This window comes from Geotrypetes seraphini, chromosome 3, assembly GCF_902459505.1.
Source record: "Geotrypetes seraphini chromosome 3, aGeoSer1.1, whole genome shotgun sequence".
In the NCBI taxonomy this organism is placed as follows: domain Eukaryota; kingdom Metazoa; phylum Chordata; class Amphibia; order Gymnophiona; family Dermophiidae; genus Geotrypetes; species Geotrypetes seraphini.
This window is the reverse complement of record NC_047086.1, coordinates 233,684,272-233,696,916: the sequence shown is the minus strand read 5'-3', so window position 1 is coordinate 233,696,916 and position 12,645 is coordinate 233,684,272. Positions and strand designations below refer to the sequence as shown.

The 12,645-nt window shown below is 42.4% G+C and overlaps 1 protein-coding gene across 1 annotated transcript in view; it reads right to left on the bottom strand.

Annotated features, from left to right (window-relative positions):
• The window catches only part of LOC117357257 (laminin subunit alpha-2-like), a 466,835-nt gene that overhangs the window by 22,160 nt on the left and 432,030 nt on the right, over positions 1-12,645 (bottom strand). Inside the window, exon 43 of the mRNA XM_033937630.1 lies at positions 4,905-5,017. Within this exon, the coding sequence (XP_033793521.1) occupies positions 4,905-5,017 (113 nt within the window). The remainder of the gene's footprint in view (positions 1-4,904; positions 5,018-12,645) is intronic.

Here is a 12,645-nt window from a genome sequence, read left to right as displayed (position 1 = left end):
CTCCTGACAATCCCACCAACACCCCCGGCAGGAGGTATGCCCACTCCCACCCCTCTAGAGTCCCCTGACAACCCTCCCCCCCCCCATACCTCTATGACGAAGGCCGGCTGAAAGAATGCATAATCCCTCTGGCCGTCAGGCCTACCTCTTCAAAATGGGATGGGAGGGATGGAGGGAAGGTTAGAAGCTGGGCAAGGGTTCTGCTGCACAGGGGGATAGGAGGGATAGAAAGATGCTCTTGGTCCGGCCTCTCTGTCAAATTTAAGAACCCATTGTGGCCCACGAGTCAAAAAGTTTACCCACCCCTGGCCTAGAGGATGGTTACTAAAATGATCAGTGGTCTTCATTATGAAGCGTATGGGGACAAATTTAAAGATCTCAATATGCATACTTTGGAAGAAAGGTGGGAGATGGGAGATATGATAGAGACATTTAAACACCTACATGACATATATCTACATGGCGTAAATGCACAGGATGCAAGTCTTTTCAGTTGAAAGGAAACTCTGAAATGAGGGGGAGTAGGATGAAGATAAAAGGAAATAGACTCAAAAGTAATTGAGCAGATACTTCTTCATGGAAAAGGTGGTAAATTTATAGAATGACCTACTGACGGAAGTGGTTGAGATGAAAACTGTGTCTGAATTCAAGAAAACTCAAGAATTCAAGAAAACAAGTACATAAGATCTCTAAGGAAGAGAGGAAAGGTAGATGCCATTGATGGACAGACTGGATAAGCCGTATTGTCTGTATCTGCCTTCTTTTCTCTATATTTGTATGTTTCTATCTACTTCACTTATGCCTGGGCAAGCTTGACCCTGAAGGGCTGTGTCAAGGCTTATAAAGTCAAAACTAAGGTGGCATAAGTAGTCCTTTGAAGTCAACCTCTATGGAGGAGGTCTGTAAAGTTGTAATTTGGACTTCAGTCCAAACATCTGCGTCAGGTTCCAGGGGAGATCCAAGGAATTACGGCCAGTAAGCCTGACCTCAGTGCCGGGCAAAATAATGAAAACAATTATAAAAAAATAAAATTTTGGAACATGTAGACAAAAATGATTTAATGAGACAGAGTCAGCATGGGTTCAGCTGAGGGAGGTCTTGCCTCACCAACTTGCTTGACTTCATTGAAGGAGTGAATAAACATGTGGATAAAGATGAGCCAGTTTATGAAGTGTGCTTAGATTTTCAGAAAGATTTTGACAAAGTTCCTCATGAGAGGCTCCTGAGAACATTAAAGAGTCATGGGATAGGTGGCAAAGTTCAGTTGTGGATTAGGAACTGGTTATCGGAGAGAAAACAGAGGGTAGGGTTAAATGGCCAGTTTTCACAATGGAGGATAGTAAATAGTGGTATGCCACAGGGATCTGTACTGGGACTGGTGCTATTTAACTTATTTAGAAATTATCTGGACATTGGAACTATGAGTGAAGTGATTAAATTTGCAGATGATACTAAATTATTCAAAGCTGTTAAAACGCATGCAGACTGTGAAAAACTGCAGGAGGACCTTAGGAAATCGGAAGGCTGGGCATCCAAATGGCAGATGAAATTTAATGTGGACAAATGAAAAGTGATACACATTGGGAAGAATAATTCAAATCGTAGTTACTGGATGCTACTAAGGCCCACCATGGGAGGGGGTCAGTGCTCAAGAAAAAGATCTGGGTGTCATTGTGGACAATACAATGAAACCTGTCTCTATATTGCTCAATGGTGCAACCTCACCTTGAGTATTGCATTCAGTTCTGGTCTCCTTATCTCAAAAAAAGATATAGCAGCACTAGAAAAGGTTCAAAGAAGAGTGACCAAGATAATAAAGGGGAAGGAGTTCCTCTCATATGAGGAAAGACTAAAGAGGTTAGGCATCTTCAGCTTGGAAAAGAGACAGCTGAGGGGAGATATGATTGAAGTCTACAAAATCCAGAGTAGTGAAGCACGAATACAAGTGAATCAATTTTTTACTGCATCAAGATTTACAAAGACCAGGGGATACTCGATGAAGTTACAGGGTAATACTTTTACAATCAATAGGAGGAAATGATTTTTCACTCTGAGAATAGTTAAGCTCTGGAACACGTTGCCAAGAATGTGGTAAGAGTGGCTAATGTAGCTGTATTTAAAAAAAGTTTGGACAAGTTCCTAGGAGAAAAAGTCCATAGTCTGCTGTTGAGATAGACATGGTGGAAGCCACTTCTTGCCCTGGATCAGTGGCATGGAATGCTGCTACTTTTTGGGTTTTTGCCAGGTACTTGTGACATGGACTGGGCTCTGTGAAGACGGGATACTAGGCTAGATGGACCATTGGTCTGATCCAGTAAGGCTGTTCTTATGTTCTTATACTATTTGAAATGGGATTCTTAATGTGACAATTGGTTTGATATGTCTGCTTTGAGGAAACTTCTTGAAGTTTAGAACCCAACTCTGATCATCATATAACCCTTCATCCTTCTTATCATAAAAAAACAAAGAATGAAAAAGGCCTATTTCCAAGTAAAGATGTTGTTGCTCATTGACACTCTTAGTTTTTTGTTGTTGTTTTTTTAAATTCATTTTCCCTTCTTTTGTTAAAGGCAATCTGTAGCTAGGGATTTCCATCATAAACTGCTTGTCCTTGGTGAAAATGAGGCTGGTTATCTCTAACTGGTGTTTTCTACAGACAGCAGGATATAAGTCCTCATATAAACTTGTCCACATCCCTTAGGAACTGGCTTCTCTCATGGTTTAAATACTATTAAGTTGGAAAAGAACTGAGGTAACTCTGTGTGGAAACTCCTGCAATTGTCAATGATCATGTTGTTTACATGATTCTCTACTTTTCTCCTCACTGAATTTCTGTTATCTTGTTATTTACTCTTGTCCTCTCCTTTTCACAATAAATAAATAAAATGATGATTCTTTTACAAATGATGGTAATGCAGTAATTTCACTTGGATGCATTCATATTCTGAATGCATCCTTTTTAAATTTGCATGCTTCTGCTACAAATCGGTAAATGGGTCTTCACCAAGCTACATCAATCCCCACTTTAACCTCTATCACATAAACAAGAAATCCCGTACTACTCAACTGTTCGCCTTCCCCTCGCTTAAACTCTGTCACCCTAAAAGATTCATAGACAAAACCTTTGCCTACCAAGCAGCCAAGCTCAACCCATGGCTGGCCCAAATGATACTCGAGGTCCCCTCCTACCTCGACTTCAGAAAATCACTCAAAACATCTATTCAGCAAACAAGACCCCTAACGACCCCACCCATGCATATTAACACTGCGCCCCCCTTCCTCCCCCCCTGCTCTCCTCCACCTTCATAATAGCTTCTCTCTTCCCTATCTTCAACAAGCTCTCAACATCCTCTGTCAATTTCAGTTATACTTGTTACATTGTTGTTAATTTGTTTGTAAATCTGCGTGCAAATGTAGATCCTAATCTAACTGATGTAAACCGCCTAGAACTCACCGGGTATGGCGGTATATAAAAATAAAATTATTATTATTATTATTATTAATACCCTACTTGGAACAGCAGACAACCTAAGAAGGGGCATTTATTGACCATGAATGCCTGAGCTCAAAGCCTGTTACAATGAGGTAAACAAGTTACTACCCTGCTCAAGGGAATTCATCAAGCTGTGTTAAGGCCTTAAGTTGTGTTATTTGGGCCTTGGGTATGACTTAAACAGCCCTAACCTGATTGAAAATACTGTAGTAATACACAAAAAAGTCATATTAGGGCCCTAAAATTAACGTAAAATACTGGGGTTATTTCATCACCCAGGAGAATCCTCATAAGAAAGCATGGGTGTTGCAAGAAATCAGCACATAGCCCCAGTCCTTCGGAAGTTGCACTGGTTACTAGAGTCCAATATAAAGTAATCTTGATTGTTCATCAAACACTTTACCATCCAATTGCTGATGTTATGCTGTCCCGGTAGAACACTGTGTTCAGAAAATGCCATGTTATTTGAAACATCGACTAAAGTGCGATATGCTGAGACTAGAGCAGCTGCTTTTTGTGTGGCAGGTGTTAAAATGTAGAATGCACTGATGGGGCAATTACTTCCATGTGCTGACAGACTGAAATATAAAAAAACTACTGAAAGCCCAGCTATTTGTATCTGCTTTCATCTAAGGAAAGATTTACATTTGTACAGGCAATAGATGGAAGTGGGTAAGAAATGTTAGGAAGCTTTCTGTAATGTTAATTTTATGCTATGTATGTTTTATGTGGAAACCCCCTAGATATAGACAATATATACATTTTAAAAATAAATAAATAAATGACCACTAGTAGTAGTTGTGTGAGACTACTGCTCTAGGCCCCATTTTTTTTTGAAGGATCGGACTGGACAGGAGCCTGAAGACTCCTGCCTGAAGACCCCTCTGGACCATCACTGCTTTTAAAAGTAGCCCTTGTTGTGGGGGGAGGGGGGTCTTGAGCCTGGGTTAGGCTATTGCAAGAGGGGTCTGAAGACTGGGGAGGTTTCTACAAAAGGGGGATCTGAAGCATTGTAGGAGTGTAAAGCCGGGGTGGGGAGGGGGTGTGTGTTAAGTGTCAGACAGGAGAACTCTTCGCTGCCAGCCTGGGAGCACTGGGCTGTGGCTTCACAGCCTCATACTCCAGGCCACGGGACTAATGCAGCAAGATGGCTCACAAGCAGCATTATTCTTTTAAAAATGGGATTCAGCAACCTGCGGTACTGAGATCCTGCAGGTTGCTGAATCCAGCGGAGAATCAAGGTGTGGTAAAAAGCAAACTTTTACCACACCCTGATATATTCTTCTTACATAGTCCTAAGTTTTACCTTAATTAAAATGCATGCATCAACACAAAAAGATCTTGAGATAGAAAAAGAAAAAAAAAAAATAGAATCCTGAGGAGCATTATGAATCAGTGGAAATCCACATACCGATTTTTTACTTTGGTGTCATCAAATGCAATTGCAAGATGGCTGTTCCTGGAGAGACCAAACTGCTTGCCACCTTTCAATATAACAGGTGCTATCTCAGCAACACAAGGTCCCTGGAAAAAGAAAACATTCCCATTTTTACTACCTGTGACTGCTTATTGTCACTCCTACTAATTTACACGCAATGTATCTCCTATAAATTAGAACTGTACTTAAAACCAGTTACCGATTGATGTAATTTCCACATGCTCAGAGATGTGAAGCTCAAATAGGGAGTTTTTGCCCCTTTTTTTGGAGCTTACCGCTCCCCCAACCGCACTTAAGATAAGTGATATTGGTTATTCCACTTGTCTGTTACCATCATTGGCATGTAATTACTTATGTCAGATTATACAAGCAAATAATAAGAAAACATATAAAAAATTCAAAATTACAAATAAGAAATAGAAAGAATATAACTGAAATTGATTGAAGCAGTACCACATAAGCAATGACTGGATGGTAAGCTCTAAAAAAAGGAGTGGCAAACACTTCCCATTTGAGCTTCACATCGCTGAGCATGTGGAAATTACATCAATCAATAACTGGTTTTAAGTATAGTTCTAATTTATAGGAGATATGTTGTGTGTAAATTAGTTAGATTAGCATACAGTTTGTATGTTGTTGCATATCTCCCACAATCAAATCCAGTAGTACCCTGACCAAGAAATTATTGATTATATTGTCACGCCTAAACATGGAAACCTATTTATCTCCTGGAAAATATAGATTTCCTGCCTACAAGTATCAAAATGCTACAGTGGTATGCAATTTTGCCCCTTCATTCATCTAGGCCAGGGGTGGGCAACTCTGGTCCTCGAGGGCCGGAATCCAGTCGGGTTTTCAAGATTTCCCCAATGAATATGCATGAGATCTATTTCATGCACTACTTTCAATGCATATTCATTGAGGAAATCCTGAAAACCCAACTGGATTCTGGCCCTCGCGGACCGGAGTTGCCCACCCCTGATCTAGGCAGTGGTGTAGTAAGGGAGGAGCAGGGGTAGTTTGCCTCAGGCGCTGACTTAGTGGGGGTGACAGCAACCATCCTCCTTTCCGCCCTCCCCACTCCTTCCCCAACCCCCCCACCCCACTACCGTGTGCAAGCGACCCTTCCCTTTCCCTTTATCTCTTTAACATTCCCGGCATGAGCAGCAACGCCAACCTGCTGCTCGTGCCAGAGATGACTCTTCCTCTGATGTCACTTCCTGCACCCGCGCCTAGGAAGAGATACCAGAGGAAGAGCCGACGCTGGCGCAAGGTTGGGGGTTGCTGCTTGCACTGGGAACATTAAAGAAGCGCAGAGGAAGAGAAGGGGTGCACATGCGTGGAAGGAGAGAGAGGGGGAAGGAGTGAGTGGGGTAGAGAAGGGGGTGGGGTGCCACCACCCCGGGTGCCTCTCACCCTCGCTAAGCCACGTCATCTAGGATAGGGGTTCTCAATCCTTGGGACACACCAAACCAGCCTGGCTTTCAGGATTTCCACAATGAATATACATGAAATAAATTTGCATACACTGCCTCCATTGTATGCAAATCTATCTCATGCATATTTATTATGGATATCCTGAAAATCTGACTGGTTTGGTTGCCATACGGGCTGGATTGAGAACCCTTGATCTAGGATTTAGTTAATTGGTTATTTTGACCAACTTTGACCAGAAGAAAGCAGAGAAAGAAAATCATGTTGTGTCATCTAATCTCCGGTAGAGAAGGGATTTAGAATTGGTGCAATGTTTTTTTTCCAAAGGCCACATTATTAAGTCTTTGCACAAAGTCTCACATCTGCTGTCTGCTGTTTGTGAATCAGAGAGAGATGTCAATACTGTGATGTACCAGCCTTCTTTTTTCTGTAATCCACTTTGGACTCTTAATAGAGAGTTAGCAGAATATAAGCAAACAGATTAGATTAGATGTGAGCTGAACATAAATACAAAACAAAGCAAAATTAGAAAAGTATTTGAGGATCTGTGTAGTATTACAGATTTTCCTGCAAAATAAAGGTTAGAAAAATAATTTGATAAAAAGTCAAAATTTTCTTAAGTTTATCATATTGTTTGCCAAATGATTTTTACATTTAAATTTTTCTAATGATGAGAAAACCAGCTCTGAAAACTGATTATTGCCAAAGAATTATAACACTGCTTGCAATTAGCAAGTTAGAAATTGTTGAATGAGGGATCTTAGAAATCATTTTGGTAAACTATTAGATTATTGAGTGCAGTCTGCTTTTAGATTTCTGTCCTTATTATCTCATAAATATTCCTTATTCTCTCAATACATTTGACTTGACTAGAGAGATGCATGGAGACAGAAATTTCACTCATCCCCAATGGAATACCGGCTAAAATCCATTCCATCCTCGCCCATCCCCACAATTCATCTCCATCTCCTCCTAAACCCACAGGAGTCAATGCCATTATTTACTTGCTCGCAGCCCTCTGTTTCCTGCCAAACTCAACAGCCTCCTGTGGTTTTTTTTTTTGGGCTAATATTCGCTGTTCAATCAATGATTGTTCCAAGCCTCACTGGTGTTACAGTTGCCTCACTGGGCATTCCAAGACTCAAGCTGGAGCACCAATTGCTTCTCTCAGTGTATTCCAAGCCTCATTCTGGAGTCACCAAAGATTTTGACTACACTCCTGTGTGAATCCCACAGCATCTTCTTCCATACCCTCAGGAATCCTGTGGTAACATCTTCCATCCCCATGGGAATCATGTGGCAACTTCCATACTTGCAGGATTCCCTCAGACTCTGCAGGATTCCCACAATCCCCATTCCCATGCAGTTCTCTAGTCGAATAGATCGATGTTTTTCAGCTCTGTGCTGAAAGCACATCTAGCCAGTTGAGTGCTTCCATATTTCAGGAATATGCATGGAATAAGTTTGCATATATGAGGTGCCACTGAAAAGTTCTTAGTCCAACTAATAAAGTTGGAGCAATCTCCATCGAGGGCTACACACTTAATCCAGCGATTTTCCACAATTTTTGTGCTGTACTTTTCCGACGGAATGAAAAAAATGGAAAATCGCTGGACTATGTGTGTAGCCCTTGATGGAGACTGTCCCTACTTTATTGGTTGGTCTGAGAACCTTTCAGCAGCTCCTTGTAGTGAAGCCCTACTGTATGTGAATCAATATCATTCATATCCAATTGGCTAGGTATGCCTCTAAGAGAGGGCTGAGACGCACTGACCAATAAGCTTCATAGGGAATAGATTATCTGTTATGAGCATTATATAGTGCTGTCTAAATCTTACAGTGCTATCTACATGAAAGATAAGAATAAAAATGTATAATATTCTCCTGAGTGCTGTTGTTCTATTGATTCTGTTCAGAATTAGTCAAATCAAGTTATCTCTAAATGCCTCAGTTTAACCAAATGTAATTGGATAACAATAATGTGTCCAGACACATCAGCCAGAGAAATCAAAACAGAAAATCCTTACTTCCTTTATTACAACAAAAGATCAATAAAGCATCTTGATTTCAAAACTGCATTCAACTTGTCATAAATTCAGCCCACATTTAAATCTTATGCACTGTCCTTAGTTAACCCCCCTCCCCCCTGCCAAATATTTTTGAAACATATTTTTCAAAGGTCACAGACTTAAATGCTCTGTACATACTGGTGATGTCGCTCATCTTCTCCTCTGGGCAACTGTAATAAGATTGTTTCTTTTCCTGCTCTACTCTTTGTAAATTGCTTCTCCTGCTCAGGCAACAAAAATGAATAACTGGATGCTTCACAATAGAACTGGCTATATGTGTGTTTCTGAAATATTTGACTATAAAGTGTCCTGGGATCCAGCTGATAAAGGCGGCTAAGCAATTGCAAATTATTATTTTGTTAATCATCGATTTTATAGTTGTCTAACATAACAGAGAGGTGGATTTTAGAAAGGACATAGACATACAAATCAGGACTGCAATGTTCAGGTAAAAAAAATCAGCAATATGAATAGGTCAACAGGGGACATAGACATGTACAGTATACACCTTGGTGGTTATGTGCTGGAATATAAACACTTATGTCAGCCATTTTAGAAACGTGCTTATTTTTGCAAAGCTGTCAAGCAACTTGGTATCCACTGCTAGTTTTGCTTTCAGGTATGAGGGGGGGGGGGCGCATTAAACAGTGAGAGATTAAGTAGTGACCTCCCTAATCCACTCCAGTGGAAACTAGACCCCTCTTTTATGAAGTTGTGTTAGGTTTTTATACCGCTGTCCACTGCAGTTAAAGCTCCGACACTCATAGAATGAGCACTGGAGCATTTACTACTGTGGCCGGCGATAAAAAACCCTAATGCGGCTTCATAAAAGGGGATGGGGGGGGGGGGGGGGTTAGGACACTTTTCTGAAATCCAGATGGCCCAGATAACTGGTGTAAATCCCACCACTGGTTGAGTTGCTGGACTGGCCAGGAATCAGCCCAGATCTCAAACCCATTTGAGAAACTCTGGGCCAGATTAAAGAGAGCAGCAGCGGCAAAGCAACTGTCCAAACATGCAATAATCAACTCCTGGTTCCACATAAAAACACCTATTGATCTCCAAAGACTTGTGAATAGCATGCCAAGAAAATGTGAGGCAGTAATCAAGGCTACTAGTGAGACCGATGAAGTCAGCAGATAACAGGACAAATTATCTTTATTAGCTTGGGTAGCTTATGAGCAGCATTATTTTTGTGAAATGTGCCAAATATTGTGCTGTTCTTGTTAAGTGATTACAGAGTTTCTTTTATTAGTTAAAAAATGTAATCATTAAATGCAGTTATGATGTTATAGCCGCTTTTTTGTGTGTGTAATGCCTAAAATGCTAGGTGTTGCCACAGTTTTGGCCACTAGTGTAATTTATGGTGAGCTGTCCAAAAATAACCCAAAATCTACTATACCCATCTGTCTCCCAATAATGCTTATGGCTGGTGGTGGCACCTATACAGTATGTCAGTATAGTAGGCTTTTGGGGGGCTTTGGTGGCCTCACACTTTCTACCACAATTGTAGTGGTTAGAGTGGCTTATGGGCCTGGGTTCTCCTCTCTTTGGCTCACTGGCCAATCTACCAGGCTACTTAAGACACCTTTGTGCGGCTCTACTAGGCTTTTCCATACTGCTTCATTCAGATCTTTTGTAGGGTGGGAGGTGGGGTCAGTGACCACTGGGAGGTGTTACTTAATCCCTCCAGTGGTCATCTGCTCACTTTGGGTACATTTTTGGCACTTAGATGTTTTTAAAACTGGTGTAGCTCTGGACGTCTAAGTTTTGTCCTGGGAAATGTTCGATTATCACCACAAGATTTCCAAGTGCTAAGCATGCCCAAATTCCACCCATAACACACCTCCAACATTCCCTCTTGAACTTTGGACGCGTGGAGAGGCATAATCAAAAAAAACGTCTAAGTCCCTTTTTGGCCTAAGGCCTTAAACGTTGAAAGCAGAAGCAGGAAAAGTGTCCATAACCAAAACAAACGTCCTTGTTTTTATAATGGCCTGCCTCTACATTCAGCTGTTTAAACGCCCAGACCATCACAGCATTTATTTCCTACAAACGAACGGAGACCAGGGAAGCTAAACTAGAACATAGGGCGAGGTCTGCAGCGGTCAAAATGGCAGTCAGGGAGGCCAGACTTCGAGTGGAAGAGACTCTGTCAAAGAACATGAAGAAAGGAGACAAATCCTTCTTCAGGTATATTAGTGATAGGAAAAAGAACACAGACGGGATAGTACGCCTTAGAAAACCAGATGGGAACTGCACAGAATCAGATTCTAATAAAGCAGAACTACTGAATGAATATTTCTGCTCGGTCTTCACCTGCGAGGCACCGGGGCACGGTCCGCAGTTGCAGGCAAGGCCCAGTGTGGAAGACCCGTTTCAGTATTTCGAGTTCACACCTGGCGACGTCTACTATGAACTAGCAAGACTCAAGGTGAACAAAGCCAGGGACCGGAAAATCTACACCCCAGGGTGGTCAGTGAGCTGCGTGATGTCCTGGCAGAACTGCTATCAGGACTCTTCAATCTCTCCCTAAGTTCGGGGAGAGTCTCCATAGACTGGAAAACAGCTAACGTCGTTCGACTGCACAAAAAGGGTTGCAGGGCAGAGGCTGCAAACTACAGACCGGTGAGTCTCACATCAATAGTATGCAAACTCATGGAAACACTAATCAAACATAAATTAGACGCAATCTTGGATGAGGAGAATCTACGGGATCCCAGTCAACACGGATTCACCAAGGGTAGGTCCTGCCAATCCAATCTCATCAGCTTCTTTGACTGGGTAACAAAACAGATAGACTTGGGAGAATCCATGGACGTCATATACCTAGACTTCAGCAAAGCTTTCGATAGTGTCCCGCATCGCAGGCTGTTGAGCAAGAGAAATCAATGGGGCTGGGAGAAACACTAACTACATGGGTCAATGACTGGCTGAGTGGCAGATTTCAGAGGGTGGTAGTTAACGGTACCCTCTCTAAAACATCGGAGGTGACCAGTGGAGTACCGCAGGGCTCAGTCTTGGGCCCGCTCCTTTTCAACATATTCATAGGGGACCTAACTCAGGGGCTTCAAGGTAAGATAACATTATTCGCTGATGACGCCAAACTATGCAATATAGTGAGAGATGGCAATTCACCCGATAGTATGACACAGGACCTACATTTGTTGGAGCTTTGGTCCTCGACCTGGCAGCTGGGCTTCAACGCTAAGAAATGCAAGATCATGCACCTCGGCAGCAGAAATCCGTGCAGAACTTACACCTTGAATGGTGAGACCTTAGCTAGAACTTCAACAGAACGAGACTTGGGAGTGATCATCAGCGCAGACATGAAAACTGCTGATCATGTGGAGAAGGCTTCATCTAAGGCAAGACAGTTGTTAGGTTGCATCCGCAGGAGTTTCGTCAGTCGGAAGCCTGAAATCATAATGCCATTATACAGAACCATGGTAAGACCTCATTTGGAATACTGTGTGCAATTCTGGAGGCCACACTACCGAAAAGATGTGCTGAGAGTAGAGTCGGTGCAACGGATGGCCACCAGGATGGTCTCGGGGCTCAAAAATCTATCGTACGAGGAAAGGCTGAAAATTTTGCAGCTGTACTCACTCGAGGAACGTAGGGAGAGAGGAGACATGATCGAGACGTTTAAGTATATTACCGGCCGTATCGAGATGGAAGAAGAGATTCTCTTTCTCAAAGGACCCTCGGCCACAAGAGAGCATCCGCTCAAACTCAGGGGCAGGAAATTTCATGGCGACACCAGGAAATATTTCTTCACCGAGAGAGTGGTTGATCCTTGGAACGAGCTCCTGATGCAGGTGATCAAGGCAAACAGCGTGCAAGAATTTAAGAGCAAATGGGATGCCCATGTGGGATCCCTTAGAGGGTTAAGCCAAGGGAACCTGTCACCAGGAGTGGGATCCCTAGGATAGTAGACTTGGGGGTGACCTGATGGGCTATGGCCCTTATCTGCCGTCATCTTCTATGTTTCTATGTTTCTATATCTACACTTGTACCCAAACGACGTCTACACTTATACCCCATAATGAACCAAAAAAACGCCTAAGCCCCAAACGTCCAACACAAGGGTTTTTAGGCAAAGGAGGAGCCAGTCCTTTTCCTAAAAGCTGGAGTTTGTAACCGGTGTCTGTCAAAAACAACACCGGTTACAGAATCCACTCCAACCCCCCCCCCCCACGACATCGGGG